General features: G+C 36.4%; 1 protein-coding gene across 2 annotated transcripts in view; it reads right to left on the bottom strand.

Annotated features, from left to right (window-relative positions):
• Positions 1-306: 306 nt before the first annotated feature.
• MYBL1 (MYB proto-oncogene like 1) overlaps positions 307-23,455 on the bottom strand; it is a 45,072-nt gene continuing 21,923 nt past the window's right edge. The window contains exons 4-16 of one of the 2 annotated variants that reach the window (XM_038392615.2): positions 22,317-22,409; positions 19,870-20,090; positions 18,339-18,522; positions 17,544-17,618; positions 15,256-15,360; positions 12,293-12,526; positions 11,247-11,612; positions 10,599-10,741; positions 10,079-10,193; positions 6,117-6,233; positions 5,912-6,016; positions 4,155-4,334; positions 307-3,014 (exon numbers count right to left, since the gene is read on the bottom strand). In XM_038392615.2, the coding sequence (XP_038248543.1) occupies positions 2,886-3,014; positions 4,155-4,334; positions 5,912-6,016; positions 6,117-6,233; positions 10,079-10,193; positions 10,599-10,741; positions 11,247-11,612; positions 12,293-12,526; positions 15,256-15,360; positions 17,544-17,618; positions 18,339-18,522; positions 19,870-20,090; positions 22,317-22,409 (2,067 nt within the window). In that variant the 3' untranslated portion in view covers positions 307-2,885. The remainder of the gene's footprint in view (positions 3,015-4,154; positions 4,335-5,911; positions 6,017-6,116; positions 6,234-10,078; positions 10,194-10,598; positions 10,742-11,246; positions 11,613-12,292; positions 12,527-15,255; positions 15,361-17,543; positions 17,619-18,338; positions 18,523-19,869; positions 20,091-22,316; positions 22,410-23,455) is intronic. The other variant, XM_038392617.2, reaches the window with a different exon arrangement.

Genomic DNA, 23,455 nt, shown 5'->3' with positions numbered 1-23,455 from the left:
AAAACAAAGTAGGGAATGCAAACCAAAATGAGTTTTATTCTGAATATTAAAATAAAAATCAAGGTAATGAATGCCACATTACAACCTCTACTTGATGGTCACTATCACAAATCTATACCAAAAAGATGATCCCCACAGACATGTTTTCCCTTCTCCATACTGATAGCTGTGGAATTATTGCAGCATTTCACTCCCTTTGGATGCATACCTAATTATTATTAGACTCTCACAAAATGTGTAATTGGAACATTTACAATAAATAAACCACACAGAAGTCTTATTTCTCATAACAAGAGGCTTTTCCAATAACCTTGTATATAGATGCTTTATTTCTGCTGTTAATATGGGTCTGCATTATATGCAAGATTCTCTTACATGAAACAAAGTTTGTAGTACAACAAAAAAAAACTAAACTTAATCAAGGCATTTGTTGTACATTATATCAAAACCTTAAAACAAAATGAATTATATATGTAGTCAGTTTTCATGCACATTTGGCTGCTGCATGTATAATCTACTTATAAACTGAAAGAAATGCAAATGCACACAACATTCAAAAAGGTGATAAAAAGATGCCTGACATCAAAGATTAAAACCTTCTCACTAATGCAACAAAGAAGCAGTTAACTAGATGATTCAACCAATACCAACTCAAATAAATACTACTTATCATAACTATGTCTAACCTTGGTACTGGTGTCTTTGGTGCAACCATTTCTAAGACCTCATCCAGGAGAAAATAAATCCAGTTCCTGGCATGAAAGGCTTACAAGAATCTCTCTACATATGCAACTTAATTACCTTCATTAATTAATTTTGTGCCACAAATTGGATTCTCCTTGTGAAATCTACTGCCAGCAATGAACACACCAAAACCACCGTCAAGGGGTTCTAATTGGCTCCTCTCTCTTGACATGAATGAGGAATAATCCTGGCACAGCTGGAATTTTCAGATCTCTTTTCTACAAGAATTTCTCTTTCTTTTAATTTGATTTAAAATTGCTGAAACTTTTTAAGCCAACTACAGAATCTAGGCATTCAAACATTTAATATTTAAATGTTCCTTTAAAAATACTGGAACTCATGAGCTGTTTTTAAAAGTATTTTAATAACCACAGATTGCTGTTCATCTACCGCATACCAATTGTTAAAATTAAGTAACAAAAATCATTTTCTAAAAGTCTTGGTATCATGTGGTATAAATTCTGCAGTATGAATTTTGCTATATCCTGCATAGTAATGGTTGATCTCATTAAGATAACTGGAGAACCTGCCATCATTTTTTTTTTTTGAGAAATTTTACATACAGTGCATATGATGCGCGCTCTTTCCATCTCTCATAGCAGCAAGCCGATTCTGCTATTATCTATAGCAGCACACCCGGGAGTGGAGAGGAAGAGTGTCTGAATTATAAATAGCTAAAGCTACAGTGTACAATTCTATTTACTTGTCAGTATTGTTGATAGCACACAACTATAATCTGCAAGAAATTAACTACATAAAATCTCTACAACAAAAGCAAACCAAAACATTCCTTCAAAAAAGACAAAGTAAGTGCAAATACCTAAAATAGGCAACTGAAGCAACTGTTGTAACCTGTAGAGGTTTAAATAAGGACAAAGATTTTCATAAATAAAAACGCTCTCTTCACTCTTCATATATTTACAATAGTAAATATACAATGGTCAAACTTCTAAGTGCAGATAAGACTGTTTTAAAAACCAAGGTGCCAAGTTTTTTTTTTAAAAACATGTAATAAAATGCATTAATTTTTAATTCATGAATAGGACTCAATAGGGTCACATAAAGGACCTCAGGTTTGCTCTTATATATATATATAAATTAATTAAAAACAAGTTCTTGAAATACTTGTAATAGTATAATAAGGGGACAGATTATAACTACTTTGCTGACCAACATGATTTAAGGGTATATAGTGCAATCCTTAGGTAGATGTAACATACAGTATAGATTTATATGCTTCACAGCCTGTAATGATGCAGCTATTCCATATTTCAAGGTTAAAATTTGTCCTTTACCACTTTAGCTGTTATAACAGGAAACAACGTTGGCTTCTAGACAACCTACATACATATAAATATCTACATTTAAGCTTTAAAATGAAAATAAATTATAAAAACAGACTCCTTTCCAATTTACAAAAAGTTTCCCTGCTCCTACATACTGTACAATACATTCAACAATGGTCTCAGTTTGAGATTTATGAAGAAAATACTGATGTTTTACACTAATGAAAAAAACTTAATTCATCCCATTTGCCTACTATCTTATTTCTAGTACCATTCTCAAATAAATATATTTAACACTGTAGTTAATTTTATTGTTTTTGCAGCATACCAAAAACTAGTAGTGCAACTTTCTATCCTTCCTTTAGACTCCTTTCCATTGTGTTTCTTTATATGGTAGAAAAAAAAATTGCTACATAAGCAACTGAGCACTTAAGCAAAAGCATTTTCATACAGCTATGTATGTTGCTTATTCAGAAATCAGAAGTACCTGTAAACCTAACCTACATTCAAAATGCATTAACTGGAGAGTAGCAATGTATGTTGTGAAGAATAAATGTGAAAAACTGGACTAAAAAAAGTGTATGTTAACATTTACTCCAATATTTTTGACTATTATTCTTTAGATTTTTTTAAAAAAATATTGAAAAAATTAATTACAGGATTGTTTATGCTATCCTTACTTGAAGAGGCAAAGCTTCATATGTCTGCCCTTTGTCAATTAAAAAGAGACAAGTTTTCCTTTACAAGGTTGTCTCCAAAAAAGAAAGACTTCATTCACATATATTTAACTGGAATCTCCTTCAGTGTAGTGTTAATTGTAAAGGGAAGGGATGGTTTTGTCAGTTGCAGTGATCCTCACAGAATTAGAGCTCTTGAAGTGCTGCTGGAAGCCGTATATGTGCTCAGATATCTTCTTGCTTGTTCAGTCATGATAAGCTGATCTTCTGTTTTTCCATAAACAACTGCTTCCCATTCACAAGTTGACTATATTAAAAAAAAAAAAACAGTTAAAAGGAAATTTTATTTTTTAAACAGCTGTATTTGGAATATGTCAGCATTTAAATATAATCCTAATTCAGATTTTCTTTTAAAAACTATTTCCACACTAAATTTCACAACAGTTTATATAATCAAAATTCAAGTAATATCACATTTATCACATGTATTCTGCAATACTTGGTACTTAAATTCTGTGACAAAGCTTACTGTTTTTTTCAGCACACCAGCAGTGCCTATGTGCCAGGTTGAAAGTTCTAAGGCAACAGAAGTAAAGTAGCGAGAGAGGGGCTTTCTTGAACTGAAATATTCATTGTAATAATTGATGCTGTAATAGCTAATTCAATAAAACCCCTATTTTAGAATGTTTTCCCATTTATTTTACTCTGAAGTTTCAAAAGGCAGCAGAATGCAGTATTGACAATACACAGTAATCGTTGTTCAGAGGAAATTCAGAAAGTAACTTTGGCAGCTTGGAAGGGTGTGGTGACTGGAAAGGATGTAAGGTACTTTTTTTTTTTTATAATGCATAAGGGGGAAATCAAACAGACATTTTGGGATAAATGGGATATGGTGGTGGACATTGGGGCTATCAATATTGGGAGGGGGGCAGAGAGAAAAATCATTGATGCACTAGCCTGGCCCCCCCCCCCCCCCCCCCCCGAAAACCTGTGCACTGAAATTCAAGCATGGGAAGCAACTCTGTAGAATGTCTAGATGAGGCCTGACTTGTGGTGGACTATAGAGCTAGCATAAGTAGCAGTGAGGAATTTACATGTCCTTATTGCCATATAACCACGAACTAGAATCTGGCCCAAAGGAAATTTGTGACCGCACAGAAACACTTTTCAGAGAAATCTTAGCCATTTAACATTACCAAGTGTTTCAATCCTAAAATAGACTGATTACATAAATTCTGAAATTTGACTTATTTGAATAAAAAGTTTATTTAAAAATTGTCCAGCATTCAGACATGGAGTAAGTTTTCATCACCAAATTACTAGCTTGAAAAACAGGAATCATAGAAACACTGACCCAAACTTAAAAAAAAAAAAAAAAAGAGATTAGAAACCATTTAACCGTTAAAATTGGTAATGAAATTAACAAAAAGGTATCTTGAATCCAGACCTGAAGAGACTTTTCCATTTTGACATTTTTTGAAGTGCAAGAATTCAGTTTCTTTTTAATTACTGCATTTGTTTTGTTTGTTGAAGTTGTAGCCTGTTTCTCCAATGTCAGATTACATCTGTTGTCATGTATTTCCAACAACGGTATCATTAGTAAAGATGTAGTATAGATATTTTCTGACTAATGGAAAAAAGACAGAGGAACGGGGAAGAGGAATAAAAGTTAGTATTTAGTAAAATAATCTTTAACTTTTACTTCAAAAAACAAAATGGGAAATAAAACAACAACTATGTAGCAGGTAGAATCAATGAGTAAACATTTCTGAGAAAACTAGTGTCAATTCAATATAAAGTACTAGACCGGGGTTCTCAACCTTTTTCTTTATGAGACCTCTCAAGATGCTATAAAAACTCCACAGTCCAGCTGTGCTACAGCAACTGTTTTTCTGCACATAAAAGCCAGAGCCAATGTTATGGGTAGCAAGGAGGGCAATTGCCCAGGGCCCCACACCATAGAGGGCCTCACAAAGCTAAGTTTCTCAGGCTTTGGCTTCAACCCTGGGTGGTGGGACTCAGGGATAGGGCTGCAGTCCTGCGTGGAAGAATTTTGGCTTTGTGCCCTTGGCCCTATCGAGTCTAAAGCCAGTCATACTTGGTGGACCCCCTGAAACTTGCTCATGGACCCCAACAGGCCCTGAACTCCTGGTTGAGAATCACTGTACTAAATTATACTGGGATCCAAAATGTATTGGTAACAACTGAATTTAAACACAGTTGCTGCTAGCATGGTTCTAATGCTAATTCCTTGACCAGGGTGGACCAGTTTTTCTTCTCCCTTATATTATACATTCATACTACAGCTTCAATTACATTTTCTTTAAAATAAATTATATAAAACTTGATAGCTTGGCATGGTTTTAGAAACAGTTATAAAATACAAATCTCTGTCTACACTAACACAGAAAGTCGTACTAGAAGTCTGCTACTAAAACAGACCAGTTCTTTGAGTGTTTTTTGTTTAGTTACTGAGGGAGACACTGGACTGATTGTTTCAAAAACTGGTTTAATATATTCTCCCAAATTATATTTAAAAGCAATACATCCACAAGCCAGTTTCATCATTGCCAGGCACCACTGGCCACAATTCTGGTATGCAGACTTTTACAAAACCATCAAAAACAAATAAAAGAAAACCGCTGTGTAGGAAATTCACTTGATTGCTTACAAAAAACAAAATAAGCTGTGTTGAATGCCAGCAATCTTTGCATCTTTCCTCCACCGCGGATCCTCCACATACTTACTAAGATCTTGAAATTCCTCATTTTCCCCCTTCATTTCAAAGGCTGTCCATCTTATAATGATGGTACTACCGCCACCAGCCTTCTTCCCAAGGATGGAACAGGACTGCTCATCACCATCCTTCCTTAAAACTGACTAGAAAGGCAAAATTTCCCCTGTCCCACTGCCATTAATGTCATCCAAGAATCCAGTGATCCAACAAGCAAAAAATCAAACACCTGCAATACAATCCATACATTCACAAACCCCATAATCCCACACACCATAGCATGGAGCACTACCCATGAAGACAACTATTTTTTAAATTGCTAGATGTTTACTCTTACTCGTCAATAGTTAGACCCCAAGGTGACTATTTACTAGAGCCGATTAAAAAAAGGTGTGTGGGGGGGGAAGAGAATATTTGTTCAATTTTTCATCAAAATTTCTACCAGTTCTACTATTTATTAGTATACCAACCTGTACATCCAAAGCATTCTCTTCTGTGAAGAGTTGGGCACCAAGTTCGTCTTTTTCCCAAGAATCTAAGACCAATGACTTTCTGACTTTCTTGGCAGAAGTGTGCTGTGATCAACATTTTATAAAGAAAAAATTTAAGATGACAATTTATGAGTTGCCATTTTTTCTACCACTATTATAATAAAGCAACATACTGCACCATCACCTCTTGCTTGCAGCTTTTATAGACAGATTCATCTTCCTCCTTAAGGAATATGTCTGTTCCAGTTTCCTCTTTTAAAACCTCTCTAATATCTTCTTCCAAGAAGGCAAGTGGTTGTGACTAATTTAAATAGAAGTGTGGTGGGGGGAAAGCCACAGAAAATTTATCATCAGTTGCTGGTTTTCACCACATTTTACATTCATTTTGTTTATTATAACAAGGAGGTATCATCTACTCCATGGGAGGTAGAAAGCCTCAGTAAAATCCACCAACATATTAAAGAATAAAAATTACTGCATTTGATACTACAGTTCAGCATTTCAAGACTGAACAGATTTTAACAATGCTGTATCATTCCAAGTTATTTTTAGCCAGCTTGTTTTCCCATTACGTATATAAACATATTTTAACCCTAAACAGGGAAAGTCTACCTAAAGTACATATCAGTTTGTGTTTATTAGCCAATGGAACTATGAATGATAATTTTCTCCAGTAAGAATCACATTGTTTCGAAGCACAAACCATTGTCCCCTACAAAAAGTAGCACGTTTCAAACTGAACATGTACATTATTGGATTAAAGTGTCCAGCTTTATTTTATACTTCCAAATTCAAAACCACACACACACACACAGGGGATGAAGCATCCCCTATAAATAGCACAATGGTTTATGCACTACAAAAATGTGATCCTTGTTGGGGAGAAATTTTTATTGACACCAATGATGTATCTTTGCATAAGGCACTAATAACCATAAAATACCGTGTATAATTTCACATACAGATGATCCCGTTATGTACCAGCAGGGGGAGAGGATTCCGCTAAGCCCAAAACTTTGGCTTTAAAAGCCAAGATAGTAGTGGATAAAAGCAGGAGTGCCGAGCTACTATTTGCATTGTGAGGAGCAGAGGTTACAAACTAGAGTAAGGGTAGCAAGGGTGGGGCCAATCCCAAAGACCGAATCTGAGCAGCCTTTAGTATTTGTGGGAACAAAGAACCAGACAAAATATAATGAATTGAAAAGGAAAGGGGTCAGAATTCACAAAAAACGTAAATCAACTAGGGCTGCCAAGGAATTAAAAAAATAATCATGATTAATCATGCTGTTAAACAATACAATACTATTTATATAAATATTTTGGATGTTTTCCACGTTTTCAAATATATTGATTTCAATTACAACATGGAATACAAAGTGTACAGTGCTCACTTTATTTATTTATTATAAATATTTGCACTGTAAAAATAAAATAGTATTTTTCAATTCACTTAATACAAGTACTGTAGTGCAATCTCTATCAGGAAAGTTGAACTTACAAATGTAGAGTTATGTACAAAAATAACTGCACTCAAAAATAAAACAATGCAGAACTTTAGAGCCTACAAATCCACTCAGTCCTTCTTCTTGTTCAGCCAGTCGCTCAGACAGATAAATTTGTTTACATTTTCAGGAGATAATGCTGCCCACTTCTTGTTTACAACGTCACCTGAAAATGAGAACAGGAGTTCTCATAGCACTGTTGTAGCCGGAGTTGCAAGATATTTACGTGCCAGATGTGCTAAAGATTTGTATATTCCTTCTTGCTTCATTCACCATTCCAGAGGACATGCATCCATGCTGATGATGGGTCGATAACAATTCAAAGCAGTGAGTACCGACGCATGTTCTTTTTCATCATCATGAGTCAGATGCCACCAGGAGAATGTTGATTTTCTTTTCTGGTTGTTCGGGTTCTGTGGTTTCCACATCAGACTGCTGCTCTTTTAAGACTTCTGGAAGCAAGCTCCATACTTCATCCCTCTCAGATTTTAGAAGGCTCTTCAGATTCTTAAACCTTGGGTCGAGTGCTGTAGCTATCTTTCAAAATCTCACATTAGTACCTTCTTTGCGTTTTGTGAAATCTGCAACAAGTGTTCTTAAAATGAACAATGTGCTGAGTCATCATCAGAGACTACTATAATACTAAATATATGGCAAAATGTGAGCAAAATAGAGCCGGAGACATACAATTCTCCCCCAGTCACAAAGTTAATTAATGCATTTTTTTTTTAAAGAAGTGTCATTAGCATGGAAGTATGTCCTCTGGAATGGTGGCCGAAGCATGAAGGGGCATATGAATGTTTAGCATATCTGGCACATAATACCTTGTAATGCCGGCTACAAAAGTGTCACGTGAACATCTGCTCTCACTTTCAGCTGACATTGTAAATAAGAATCAGGCAGCATTATCCCCCATAAATGTAAACAAACTTGTTTCTCTTAGCGATTGGCTAAACAAGAAGTAGGACTGAGTGAACTTATAGGCTCTAAAGTTTTGCGTCATTTTGTTTTTGAGTGCAGTTACGCAACAAAAAAAGAAATCTACATTTGTAAGTTGTGCTTTCAGGATAAAGAGACTGCACTATGGTACTTGTATAAGGTGAATTGAAAAATATTTATTTTATCATTTTTACAGTGTAAATATTTCTCATAAAAATATAACGTGAGTACTGTACACTTTGTATTAAGTGTTGTAATTGAAATCAATACATTTGAAAATGTAGAAAAACATCCAAAATATATAATAAATTTCTATTGGTATTCTATTGTTTAACAGTGCAATTAAAATGGCGATTAATTTTTTTGAGTTAATTGCTAGTTAACTGCAATTAATCGACAGCCCTAAAATCAACTGAATTCAAAAGATTCCTGTGCACCAGCAATCAATTCAGCAGGAAGAGGCAAAGCTAAAATGAGCAGACTTAGGTATAGGTATAAAGCTATACATAGTCATAATGGCAAGGAGAAGTTACCCACAAAAGCCAGAAGACTCAAAGCAAACACACTGATGTTTTATATAAAAGATATGCGACTCAGTCATAGATTTCATGAAAGCTCCCTTTTCTCAGAATATTCCAGATTTTATTTTAAGAACGTACAACTAAGGATGAAAGACACTCCACTTCTAAATATTAATCACTACCAAAAAAATATTTATTGAGAGCTTAGGTCAGAGAGCAGAAGCTTAAGGACCAGATTCAGTCTCGGTGTGAGGAGGCTAAACTACTCCTGACTAGAAATTGCACCTGTTTACACCAGGGCTAACTTGGTTTAAGTGTCAAAAAGTGACAGTTTCCTAAATAACGAAGTTAGTCACCCACACTTTCATCTGCACCAGCTCAGAAAGGTTCCATTGTCATCCAATTATCTAACTGAAAGACCACCACCTGTTCATACCCTGGCCTGGAAAACATGGTTTGATTCCAAAATAAGGACAATTAAAATATTTTTTGATCATGGCATTATCACATGCATAATTCCAAGCTATATGCATGAGAACTGATTAATGTACAGCGATTCAAGAACACAAAGAAAATTCTTACATCTAATCTTGTTGGTATTCTTAGGACTTGTCCTCACCATGGTGCTGCAGCAGAACCGATGTAGTGCAGCTTATGAAGATGCGCTACATCAATGGGAAAGCACTCTCCCGTCAACATAATTACTACACTTCAACGAGAGGCAGAAGCTATGTCAATGGGAAAGCGTCTACCGCTGACATAGCGTGATGTAGACTCCGCTTTAAGTCAAAGTAACTTACATCACTGTTTCGCACCCGAGTGACATAAGATACATCGACTTAAGCAGTAGTGTAGACAAGCCCTTAGAGGATATAAATTGAATGAGCATGGGGTCTGAATCTTTTATCCCCTGGAGATGGTCCCTTCAAAAAAAATGATTGGAGCATACTAGTGGGGCAGAAAGGGGAAGCCTGTGCTGTTGTTGCACCAGGCTGTAACTGTCCTGTGGAGAAACAGAAGACTATCTTACAGCATTGGAAAGTGCTACACCTTTCAACAACACTAATAATTTTTTTAAAATGTTCATGTTAAGACTCACTTTGTAAGTCACTATTTTGTATGGTGACGATATTCAGACCCACTTAAGAGAAACATTAACGAACAGGCAAAGAGATTTTACATACCACAATTTTGAGAGGGCCATATTTTTTCTCCTGAGCAGCTAGAGCATTCTTAAAAGGAGTTGGAGTCCTTGGTGTGGTACCCAGTAAAGATCTTCTAATTGTTGGAGTTCTAAAACTATCCAAGCAGAGAAAAATGTTCATATGTATTTTAACATTTCATGATTCCTGATAGAGTTAAACATATATGACAAATCCATCAAAATTAACTATTGTTTACTTCTTTATAAAATGGAGTACATAGACACACACAAATCAATCAAATATGTCACTGCATTTGCCCCAAGTACATCTGAACTAATTTTCATTTAGTACAATATTAAAAAGATTAAGGGAAAATTAAAATTAAATATAATAGTCACTTCTTGGGAAATCAAAGAAAAACAACGCCGATGTATGTTTGCATGCAAATATTTAAACTTCCTTTTAAAAATATTAATAGTTGCATATACAGCTAAATTGGCTTCGCATAATCTCAGAATCTTGCTTTTATTTCAACATCTGATCTTTAGTGTCATCCTACCCTGCATTTTCCTTTTGGTCTTTTGGTGTCATTTCCTTGTGGAGAGGAGTTGTAATAAGGACTTTCTGCCCACAGATTGGAGTTGATGTAAATGCAGGATTTTCAAGGTTAAAGTGTTCATTTCCAGAGCATGTGTTGAAAAACTAAAAGAAAAACTAAGCCAACTTACAAAACATGAACTCGTACATTATGCTGAGCAATAAAAAAAACAAGTTTCCCATGTGATTTCCACTGAAAATCTCTAACAACTTGTTTAAAATTTATGCGCCTCTATCCCCACAATATGAGCTGAATTTACTAGTGAAACCTCAATTTGAATTCTTAAAAAAAAAAAAAAAGGCAAGGCCCTGTAGCTACACAGTCACATCTGAACTACCTCCAGTATGTGCAGGTAGAAAAGTGAAGCCCAGTTGTCAAGCTTCAGTAGAGGTCAGTCCCAGAAAGGAAATCAGGTAACCAATTTCCCTATTTTTAAAATAACCCATTTCCTCCATATTAAAACTCTCGTTAATTCGGCTAATCCTTTAACACGTTCTAAGCTGTTTCCCAATACATTCAATTAAGGTACAATGTATTATTCAAGAAATCCTGCAATTTGTGTCAGTTCATTGCAATCCTAGCTTTCTAGCTGTATTAAAAAATTCATACCTGTGATGGGGAAAAGGGTAGTGTTTTCACTGGTGTTTGTTTTAGTGCAACATTGACAGCATCATTATATGACCCATCATTCAGCTCATTGACTGGTGACTGTCCAACTCGCAATCTTTTTTTCTTCCTGAGGATAGCAGGTGGAGTGCTGAACTTGGCTATGGAAGGAGATGTTGAAAGAATCTCTTCTTCTCCACTGCTACAACTATTTTTTTTGCCATCAAGAACAACACTGACATTAAATTGGCACTCCATAGCCCCTTCATTGTGTTGAATCCTCATTAATGTTACTGGAGCAGGTTTGATAGGGGAATTAGCAGCCTCAGAAAGGTCAAAGCTGGTGACATCGCTCCATGCTACTGGATCCTACAATATAAGGATACAAGACACTCAGGTATGGACATACTCACGTTTTAGTTAAATTTTTGCTTATCTAAAATGTTCCAAGTGGAAATTGTAGATCGCAAAGTTCCTGTTTGGAATATTTCAAGTCAGCAACAGTTTTTCTCATTATATTGAATTCTATATATGAGCTTTGGAAACCAGTTATAATTCATTAAGATAAGTTATATATACAGTATTAATTCTCACATTTTAAAAGCTACAAAAATATATTCATTACTCACCCCAGTCACACACAATCTAATTTAGGCATACATTTACAGTCCAGACAGAAGTAGCTTGAAGCAATTAAGATTGGTTGTTTGGTTATAACAACCAGCTATCCCAGCTTCTGGCATTCCAGTAAAAAATTTCAATGTAACACAGTTATATCAAGCTTGTAACTAAGGCATTACACTCTGGATTAAATATTTCCCCTACCCCTCTTACACAACCAGATAATTTTATATAGTTTGTTTTCAGTACACTTCACTCATGGACTTCCAAGAAAGCAAAGCAATCAAAAGTAGTGAAACTGTACCTATCTGGTACAGTAAGAAGTAATTTCAAACATTTTACATATGTACTGGGCAAATATGAACATACCCAAATATAAATGGATTACATCTTTATTGAAAACTAGAGAATCACACATCCCAACTTACAGATTCAATAAGCTCTAGTGTCTCTGCAAATTCTGGAATGGTCTGTAGAGATGATAACACTGCATTTGCCTCCACAGCTAGGTACTTGGTGGGTGAATTCTGCTGGGCAGATGTGCCCTGGGCTTCATCCATACTGTAAAACTCACTTGTTTGTTCCCCAAGGCTATTTAGCGTATTAGACATGCTATCTTCCATGATGAAGCTTCCAGACCAGCTAGAGAAACTTCCAGCTTGCTAGTAGTATAATAGAAATGTGTTGATGTTTTATTCAAATTTGAAATTGAAAATAAATCAGAAACATGATTTTGGGGCAAGTTTCATAAACATACTATTCTGGACACATTGCATAGTAAAATTTTGTTTCAGACTGAACTTTTACCATTCTCCAGTGAATGTACTCTACAACAGTTTTATTCAGCTCAGTGATTTCCCCACCTTTCCCCAGCCAACTTACTTTCAAAGTAATTCAATTACATTCTTATTTCCCTTAAGTTTACAGGAGACACTCAACATTCCTCTTCTCTTACATTTATTCCTTTATCCTCTACTCATTACTATGACTGAAATTCTATTTCATATATATATTTATGTATGATTCCCTATTGCTCACGTTGAAAATCACTGGTGATGTAAGCTTCCCCACTCTCCTGAACAGCAAGACATTATCAAGCCATCTACATAATAGTTCAAAAGGTACATTTTCAGGTTAAAATATTTCATTCTTAAAAAATTTCTATTTTAATAGTTGATTTTACTTTTTATTGTTTATGCTATTTTGTGTCATTATAAATAAAGAGATGTTCATTTTTGTTTATAGTCTACTTCATTTCCAGCTTCCCATTCACCATCATAACACAGTGCTTATGAAGAGACATTGGAATTATCATACTGGATCGGACCAGTGTCCATCTAGTCCAGTATCCTATCTCTGACAGTGGCCGGTACCACATCTTTGAGGAGGAAAGAATTCCACAGTAGGCAGATGTGGGATAGTCTGCTGTTTCCCCCTGGATGACAACTCTGGATATTTTTGATATTCACATTAGCATCCATTCCCTTTTCCAAACTTGCTAATTTCTTGGCATCAACATCATCCTGTGGCAATAAACTCTATAGTTTAAATAAGCGTTGTGTGAAAAAAGTTTATCAGTTTTGAATTTACTACCTTTTAATTTCATATAATGTCCCCTTGTTCTTGTGTTGAGAGATGGAGAACAGAAGTTCCAGATCTACCTTTATATATACACCATTCATTATTTTATATACATGCATCATGTCCCCTCCCTCTTATCTGTCTCCTTTCTATGGTAAACAATCCCCAACTTTTAAATCTTTTTTCATATGACAGTGTTTCCAGGTCCTTGATCATTCTTGTTACTCTTCTCTTTTCCCCTCCAATGTGCATTACTTTGCATTTATTTACACTGAATTTCATATGTAATTGCATTGCCCACTCACCTAGATTGTTTCAGTCTTTCCTGAAGTTCTTCACAGTCCTCGCTGGTCCTAACTTAAATAACTTTGTCTCCTGCAAATTTTGCTGCTTCACAACTCACTTCCCCTTTATAGATCATTAAAGTTTGCATGGCAGGAGAAAGTATTTTTTTAAAAATAATTGTCCCTTTATGAATCCTGTGGTGTTTGGTATTGTAAATACATGTAGGAACTGCAGAGGACACTAATGTTCTACTGGACCATAGGTAGGGCCCTACCAAATTCACAGCTATGAAAAACACGTCATGGACTGTGGAAAAAATGGTCTCTCCCGTGAAATCTAGTCTTTTGTGTACTTTTACCTTATACTATACAGATTTCATGTGGGAGACCAGCGTTTCTCAAACTGGGGGTCCTGACCCAAAAAAGGGTTGGGGGGATCTGCAAGGTTATTTGTAGAGGGGTAATGGTATTGCCACCCATACATCTGTGCTGCCTTCAGTGCTGGGTGGCCAGAGACTAGCAGCAGCACAGATTTAAGGGCGACAACACCATACTATCCCACCCTTACTTCTGCGCTGCTGCCTTCAGTGCTGGGCCCTTGGCCAGCAGTTTCCACTTTCCAGACGTCCACGGGGCAGCAACGCAGAAGGGTGACAGTATCATACCATTCTATCCTTACTTGGGCAGTCTGCTGTCTTCAGAGCTGTGCTTCCAGCCAGAAGCAACTGCTCTCCAGCCACCCAGCTCTGAATGTAGCGCTGTCACCAGCAGCAGAACAGCAGTAAGGGTGATAATACCGCAAACCCACTCCCTTACAATAATCTTGCAACCGCTCCCTTACAATCCTCTTTTGGGTCAGGACCTCTAGTTACAACACCATGAAATTTCAGATTTAAATATCTGAAATCATGACATTTACAATTTTTAAAATCCCATGACCATGAAATTAACCAAAATGGACCATGAATTTGGTAGGGCTAGAATCATAGGTCTCCTTTGCTATCTTTTCTGAGAGTCAATGGTAGAAAAGTCAGATATAGCAAAATATAGGCATTTTTCATTATCTATGTTGATCAACTAAATGGTTTATCCAAGGAAATAAGTACTTTGAATTCTGGGCTGTTTTTAAAAAACAACAAAATTTTGCAGCCCTTATTCACATGGTTATCCCTTTCAAAGTAACACAGTTACTCAGTACATGAAGTGTTGTTGGAGTGGACCTCAAATTAGGGCTGAGTGAAACCAGTAGCAGGTGAAATTGCCATTCAAAAAGTCATCTCTTGCTCTAGGATTATGGAAAAAAAGCACCTGACTATACCACAGTATTTACCATAGGTTAAAAACACTATGTTAAAAGAAAAATAATGTACATTCCCCAAATTAAAATCCTACATGTACACCAAGTTTGATCAGTTTTGGAAGAGCATATTAAAGCTATTGTAGAATTATTAGCATCCATTAACGAACTGCTGATCAATCTTGGTGTAAAGTCAATGCACATATTTATACAAATGCACAGTCCTTACAGATGATACTCGCTTTCTTCTGATTTCATTCTCAGCTGACATAAGGAGCAACTCAAGTTCCTTTATTTTCTTTTCTTTATCAGGATCATCATCAACAAATGGATGCTGAAAAGGATATTTAGAAAACAGGATAGAAGATGTTAATAGAACTCAATAAATGTAAGGCTTCCCTTTACTAGCTAGACTTCTACTTTCTTACATCCTGCACGTGCTGGGAACAAAACTATGTAAGCTACAAAGCCATGCTTGACCATCATTTTAGAATAAGGTTGCCAATTGCAAGGTTTTGGCATGATTTCAGAGCCCAGCACAGACAGATTTGTCTGATTTTCAATCTATGCATGCAGAAAATCATGCTAGCTCGCTAATAAGTTTTAGTACTGTTTTTGTCATAGAAGCCTAGTATAGCGTGCTGAATGTTTACAAATTCCCCAGTTCTAGCTCTAGTGGAAGTACCCAGGGAAACAGACGTATAGAGCACACTCCAGATGACCACCTGCATTTTAAGCACCTGCGTGGTTAACCCTACTCAGAATAGATCTGCATGACATGAGTTTCAAACACTGACAGTTGCTGGTGTTCTGTCTACACTAGTGTTCCCACCAGTGGAAGTGGACTGGTTGTAACAAAAACAAGGAAGTTTTTGAAAAAACAAGTATAAATTAGACAAGTTTTTAAAATCGTGGTCAATATAGATGTAAATGATAAGTTTAAAATATAGTTACTGAGCCAGAGTTTAAAAAGGGTCTTAAAAGAAGGTGGCATTTTTAATCTCTCTCTCTCTCTCTCTCTCTCTCTCTCTCTCTCTCTCTCTCTCTCTCTCTCTCTCTCTCTCTCTCCCTCTCTCTCTCTCTCTCTCTCTCTCTCTCTCTCTCGCTATATATATATATATATATATATATATATATATATATATATTATATATATATATATATATATTATATTGATATCTAGAGTGGGTTAATAGTGTTGCCTGCTTCTTTCAAGGCTATCCTAGGGCATTCAATCATGGTTTGCATCCACACCAGGGTGGCAGGAAGGAGGAACAGAATTTTATTTAAAGATGAACTACATCGCTAAAATCATAGTTAAGTTAAGGCGTTCTTCACAGAAATCCATGCCTATCTAACTGTGGAAAGAGAATGCCATATAAAAGTTAAGGAGTACTTGTGGCACCTTAGAGACTAACAAATTTATTAGAGCATAAGCTTTCGTGAGCTACAGCTCACTTCATCGGATGCATTTGGTGGAAAAAAATGCACCACCAAATGCATCCGATGAAGTGAGCTGTAGCTCACGAAAGCTTATGCTCTAATAAATTTGTTAGTCTCTAAGGTGCCACAAGTACTCCTTTTCTTTTTGCGAATACAGACTAACACGGCTGCTACTCTGAAACATATAAAAGTTAGTTTATTTAGCTTAGTTTTTCCAAATTTATGCCTTTTCTGCCATTTCCTAGTCCACTAACAATATCCCAGAATGCCATTTCAAACAGAAGGCTCCTTGCAGCGCACAATATTTATGATGTTACCAAGGTATTCGCAATACCTTAAGTAAATCAAAGTGTATCATGAGCATTTCACAAAGCAAGTTTTTCTTCTAACAAGTTAGTTCAAACTTATTTCTGTTCTGAATTCCAATACATCCAACATAAAACTTTTGGTTTTTCTACACAGTTCACCTCAATACTTCAATATTTGTGAAGATTGACAAAGGTTTAGATTACCCAGAAGAGGTGAGAAAAATTATATGAATAAAATCTTAGTAATTTATTTACTACATGGGCGTAACACATTTTAGATGAATCTTTCAATTGCTTAGGTCTACAGTAATACATGTGCTGCACACATAAAAAGCAAAACACAGCATTTGGCTAAATTTAATGGGAGCTATACACGTAGTCAGTGACAGATGTTAGACAAAGGATTTAATTAGTGGGCAGATCTGAATTAGTTGATCACATTTCCAAATATCAGAAATGAACATTGGTATCCTCTGATGAGCAGCTGCAGCCTGCACTTGAAGAGGATGGGGACTCCTTTCATTTCTCAGTACAGGACTCTATGATCCTGTAAAGTTGCAACAGCTTTTTCAAGAAAAAAGGCACAAATACAATCTGCGGTTTGTACAATGAAGATTTAGCTGAATGGTCAAGTCTTCAAACTAAAAAAATATGACTACTTAAAACTTTAAAAATAAACAGAATCCTTGGGTTATCAGGCTAAGAAATGAGACAGAATAAGTCAAACTCTAACCTCATTTCATTTACAATAGCCAATGAAAATTACCTGAATAAAGTTGGAAGAAGTTGAAACATGTTCTATACAGCTGCCTTCTGATGACACATACTGGTAACCTGGAATCTAAAAGAATGCAAAAAATTATCTTTGCATGTTATAAAAAAACAACTTTAGAGACTGACTGGGAGCCAAATAGATTCATATTTTAGAAAATAGTATAGTTTTAACTAGAGAGTTTAGAAAACTTAAAATTACTAAATGGCTGAAAACTGACTTCAATTAAATGATCTTTTATTTTACAGATTGTCTACTTTCAAAGTTGATAAATAATTTTGAAACTGGAAAAAATTGCCAAACTATGTAGCCTGATTTTAGCTTGAGCAGAAGACTGAAATTTGCACTGCAGTCACATTTTAAAGCGACATTCAATTTAAAAAAAAAAAACGTTTTAAAACAAATTTACCTATGTTACTAACACTTGATACAATTTAAAATCCAGTCTGCATTTCAACTTTGAAGTACTTTTTCAGCGTGAAGACAAAAATGAAGGAAGTCAGTTGCACTTTCAAGATTTTAGAATTGCAGGGTTTGACTTGGGAACACTGCTGAGAAATTTTAGTTAGAAAACAACTGCCCTGAATTTAACTGAATTTAAAACATATCATGGAAACAGTTCTAACAGTACTAGGTTTTTATGTTTCCTTTTCCAAAACATAATATAGGTCAAAATTAAGTGGACAGGTGGCCTCTTCAGAGACCAATTTATATTTTATAATATGCCAACAGTATAGAAGAAATATACACTGCAATTAATGAATTTTTGTATGTACATTTAAAACTTACTTGTGCCTGAACAGGTATGTAAAACTGATTCTGGGTTTGTAAGTGTTCTACAGTGGCACAAGGTTTGTGTTGAAGTTTTGATGAACTAGGCTGCTCAGTCTTGATTCCATCTTGTAAGTATCCTTCCTGTTCCACTTTTCTTCGCATAGTGGAATTCCAATGATTTTTTATTGAATTGTCGGTCCTAAAACAAAAGTCATATAGTAGGAAGATATGGAAACCAAATTATTTCAGGAACATATTTTTAATTAGATAAATTACACAACTTTACAAACCACCACCACCACATTGCTAACTTTGTAAATTACACCAATAATTTTTTTCATTTATCACATACATTTCACCACTTCCCTAACTGTGAGGAACATCTTTTTCTTGACTGGATACCTCAACAGCTGGATATGCTTTATGACCATACTGTTTTCACCTCTAACGTTATCAAATATAAAGTTGTTAAAAAAAACCGCACAATTTAACTCCTGCAGAACTTTGGACAATTACTTTTGGATCTACAATTTCTTTAAAAAAAATAGAATCACCCAAAAATTCATTAGATACCTTCTCAGCTAACCACCACACATGGAGGCCAGATTCTTGCAACATTACTCAAGATGAATACTCCGCACTTCAGTCCCACTGAAGTTCATTAGACTACTTGCAGAGTAAGAATAAGGATTTAAATTAAAAAAAAAAAAAAAAAAAAAAAAAAAGATGGTATCTGCAGATTTTTGTAGAATACATTTCAAAACTTGCAACAAATGGACAGTTAGCAAGCCCTTTACTCACACTGTCGAGCAGTTACATAAAAAGTCTCACTGACTTCAACTGAACTACTCATACAATTAATTTAGCAGTCTGAGTAAGAGGCTCACAATCTGGCTGCGAACTTGTCACACATTAGCTAACCTGTGGATAAAACTAAATAAAAACCTAGAAAGATTAGAAATTGCACTTCAAATTTTTAAAAAAGACTTTAATTACGGTAACCTTGCCCAAGATCTTTTTCAAAGTTTGTTTAAGATTGCGTGTTTTTGGAGCATGTGTCTTCAGTGAAAAGCCAAAATGTATCCACATCACATTTAACCACCTTTCTGGAGGTCAGAATATGCACATATTCTAGTAACATTTTGCCTTGCAATATCCTTAAAAACAGATGAAAAATCAGGATGTGATGGGTGTTGTATTTATTAGTAAAACAGTTAATAGTGTCGACATTTGAACGATATAAGTGGAGGAAGTTCACATTACTCCAGCTGATAACGTTTTTGTGGGTCTGGCAAGAGACAAGAAAACACTGCTTAATCATGAGAATTATCTTTAACTAGAAGACATAAGCTTTGTTGTTTTTTTAAGCAGAACTTAAATTTTGGCAAACACTACAAAATCCATAGGAAGACAATGAAGTTTCCGTGGAGACATATATATTTTTTTTTGATTACCTTTACAATAGTTACATGGATTTTGGAAAGACCTTGTAATGACTGGCTTTCATACTCTTTCTTACGTTTAATACAAAAATGTTGAAAAGCACCTTCCAGGAAGAAGTTTTGCAATTTCAGCCCATCGGTTTCCCAAACGCTTGTGAGCTTCATAAATTATTCTGTCCTCTTCTTCTGTCCATGAAGATTTCTTTACTTCAGGATTGAGATGGTTATGCCATCTTTCTCTGCACTGTTTGCCTATTCTCCCTTTTAGGTGTTTTGCAATTAAAGACCAGCGTTTTGGACCATACTTCTGAACTAATTCAATAACCTGGAACACAAACCAAACAGTAGCAATGATAGACAATTTAGGATGTTTGAAAAATTAGATTGGAAATATTATTAAAAAGCATTTGTAAAATTAACATCTCAAAAGATGAATAATAAAACTGATTTGTTAACAAATTAAGTTAAGGATTAGAGAAGGCCTACAGAGACAATCATGGTGCTTTCAAAAGTCATTGACAGGAACCCTGGTTTCAGAATTATGTATAAACTCCTACTTTTAAAGTTAAAGGAGACTATGTTGTGAAGGCAACACTAGCTGTGGAAAAATATATGCTGACCAAGTTAGATTTCAGTGTCACCTGCCAACTGATGCACTGGCACTGGGAAATACTTACATTACTTGATTAAATGATTAAAGGTCTAGAAAACAGGATCTTGAGGGAAAATTGAAAAAATTGGGTTTGTTTAGTCTGGAGAAGAGAAGACAGAGGGGACATAACAGTTTTCAAGTATATAAATGGTTGTTACACAGAGGAGGGAAATAAATTGTTCTCATCACCCTCCAAGGACAGGGCAAGAAGCAATGAGCTTAAACTGCAGCAAGGGCAGTTTAGGTTGGACTTAAGGAAAAACGTCCAGTCAGGGTAATTAAGCACTGGAATAAATTGCCTAGAGAGGTTATGGAATCTCCATCATTGGAGATTTTTAAGAACAGGTTAGACAAACACCTCTCAGGGATGGTCTAGATCAGAGGTTCTCAACCTTTTTCCTGCTGAGGCCCCCCTTCCACATGCTATAAAAATGCCAGGGCCCAGATGGGGTGGGGAACTCGGGGCTCTGGGTGGGTCTTGAGCATAGCATAGTTTTATTTCTAATTTGGGGGGGCAAGGCTGGCGGGGAGCACCACCTTCACCCCAACTCACTCAGGAGGCCACCCAACCTGTCTGGGCTGTGGGGGGATGCAACCAAAAAATAACTCAAAGTGGGGACTCAGTTCAAAAAGTATGAAGACTGCTCAGGGTGCAGGCAGGGGGTAGCTAGGGGCTGTGTAAAGGTTAGGAGGGGGCTCCCAGCTTCAGCCCCTCTTCCCCTCCCCCACCCACTGCTCCTGGCTTGGCAGGGGATTGGGGGGAGGTTTGCCAGCTTCAGCCCCATACTGCTCCCGGCTGGAGGTAGGGGACCACTGTCAGCTTCAGCCCCACACGCCACTCCCGGCTTGATGAGAGGGGGGTGCTGCCAGCTTCAGCCCTGCATGCTTCAGTGCTGGCTTCAGCGCTGGGACTTGGGGCACCAAGTTTCAGCTGCGGGGCTCCATGGCCCCCCTGAAAGGGCTCGTGAATCCCCAGTGGGCCGCAGCCCCCCCAGTTGAGAACCACTGGTCTAGATAATACTTAGTCCTGCTTGACTTCTAGAGGTCCCTTCCAGTCCTACAATTCTAGGATTCTATACTTCTTGTAAAGAAATATGCGTGCATGCTGCTTGTTTTACACATTAGTAATGAAAGGTCTTGTCTGTTTTTCCTGGAAGGGTATACGTAACTGAAGAACTGAGATCATCATCAAATGAGATATTAAGCAAGTAAAGCCCTACAAGGAGGGGAATGATCTTTTAATCCAACAGTTTAAAAACGGTATTTTGTTCTTTTTAAACATTTATGGGTTTTAAACAGTCTCAATAAAAATAGTTTCCACTCTCACTCAGGTTTCACTTGTTTGGTATCCGTTATGTCAATCCTCTTAGTTTTCCAGTTCTGTTTTCACAGAAAACAAAGATGATGTGAATTAATACTATATTAATACTATGTTTAACAGGCAGAAAAAGAAAAGGGTTTTGTTTTCATTATCTTTTTAAAAAGTCTTATAAGCCTCTTTCACAAGAGCATACAAATCCATTTTCCCCCAACATGGCAGGTCACCTGTTAAGTCTGGTGGTCTGGGAGAGCATAAGGTATAAAAACAGGCCAGATTATGGCCTACGAATGTCAATTCCAAACACAGAGGTCTCCTCGACAAAATGAGTTAAAGAAGCTGTTCAACTAGCATGGGGAAATGATAAAAACCTGAGCAGACTTAACATTTTATGTCATCCAGGGCAGTGGAATATACCCAGCGTAACATAGTGAACTAGCTAGTATGTGTCATCTGGGATCTGAGAATCCAACAAAACCAGGATAGTGGGAGTAGGGAGGAGACAACACAGAAAGTAGTCTTGGTATACTTTTGCTACAGTCAAAAAACAACCAAGCACAATGTGAAATAAGTTCCATTACCCTCTGATCCTCTTCTTTAGTCCAGGGACCTTTAATCAATTCTGGGTTTAGAACCTTCTGCCAGCGATGCTGGCACTGAAAATCCGAACGATTCTGAAACAGTTTTAAAAAAATGACTTTGCTAAAGATTATCTTTATAGACAGTTTTCCAGACTATTTTCCTCGCAAACAGCAATAGTTTTGACTAATGCCAAATGTAAAACTAAATAATGAACTATAGATGATTAGCATTAAACAGGTTATTCCAAAGTGGAAAAGATGTAATCACTGAGCATCTGAGCCACTATTATAGTTGGGCTCTTTTCGTTATGAAAAAGTTACTTACCCGTTCTGTACTTGTTCTTCGAGATGTGGATGCAGATATGTATTTCACTCAATATTTTGCTGCCTTGTGCACAAAAAGCCAGAGACTTTTTTACTAAAGCAGTAACCATTAGGGAAGTGCATGTGCGCTTTATGTCCTCGTGGCCCCTCCCAAGGTCACATAAAGGCAGTACTGCCTTGATCCACTCACAGTTCCTTCACACCAGAAAGAATATCTGAAGACTCCAATGGAGAGGAGATTGAGAGTGGGCCACAGAATACACATCTGCACCCGTATCTTGAAGAATAGTTAGTTACAGAACTGGTAAGTAACTTTTTTCTTCGAGTGGATGCAGACATGTATTCCACTCAGGTGACTCTCAAATAGGACCATTCAGAGGTGGATTCAGAGTCTAGAAAATTAAGATTGCAATACTACTTGGCCAAAGTTTGCATCAGATCTGGATGCAGCAGTAACCACATACCAAGTGAATATATGTAATGAGGACCAAAGTAGTGGCCCTACAAGCATCCAGAATAGAAAAAAATCTTTCAGAAAAGCAACTGAAATAGCCTGAACCCTCATGAAATGGGCTGAAAGTTTCTGCGGAGGAGCCTTCGCCATTCCATAAACCCTTGTAATACAGAAGTAATCTGCCTGTACATAAATTGTCCCAAGTCATCCACCACTCAAGATCATAGTACAGCTTGCGGGAGCCAGATTAACTTGTCCAAATGGTGCTTGCTCAGACAACAGACTGATTTCAGGCATGGCTGAAGAGTGTGGAGGTGCAATCTTCCATATTCGGTTATATAGGTAAAAGGCCATGTAGCAT

Source organism: Dermochelys coriacea, chromosome 2, assembly GCF_009764565.3.
Source record: "Dermochelys coriacea isolate rDerCor1 chromosome 2, rDerCor1.pri.v4, whole genome shotgun sequence".
NCBI classification, from domain to species: Eukaryota; Metazoa; Chordata; order Testudines; family Dermochelyidae; genus Dermochelys; species Dermochelys coriacea.
The sequence above is the reverse complement of the archived record's forward strand: the minus strand, read 5'-3'. Positions and strand labels throughout refer to the sequence as shown.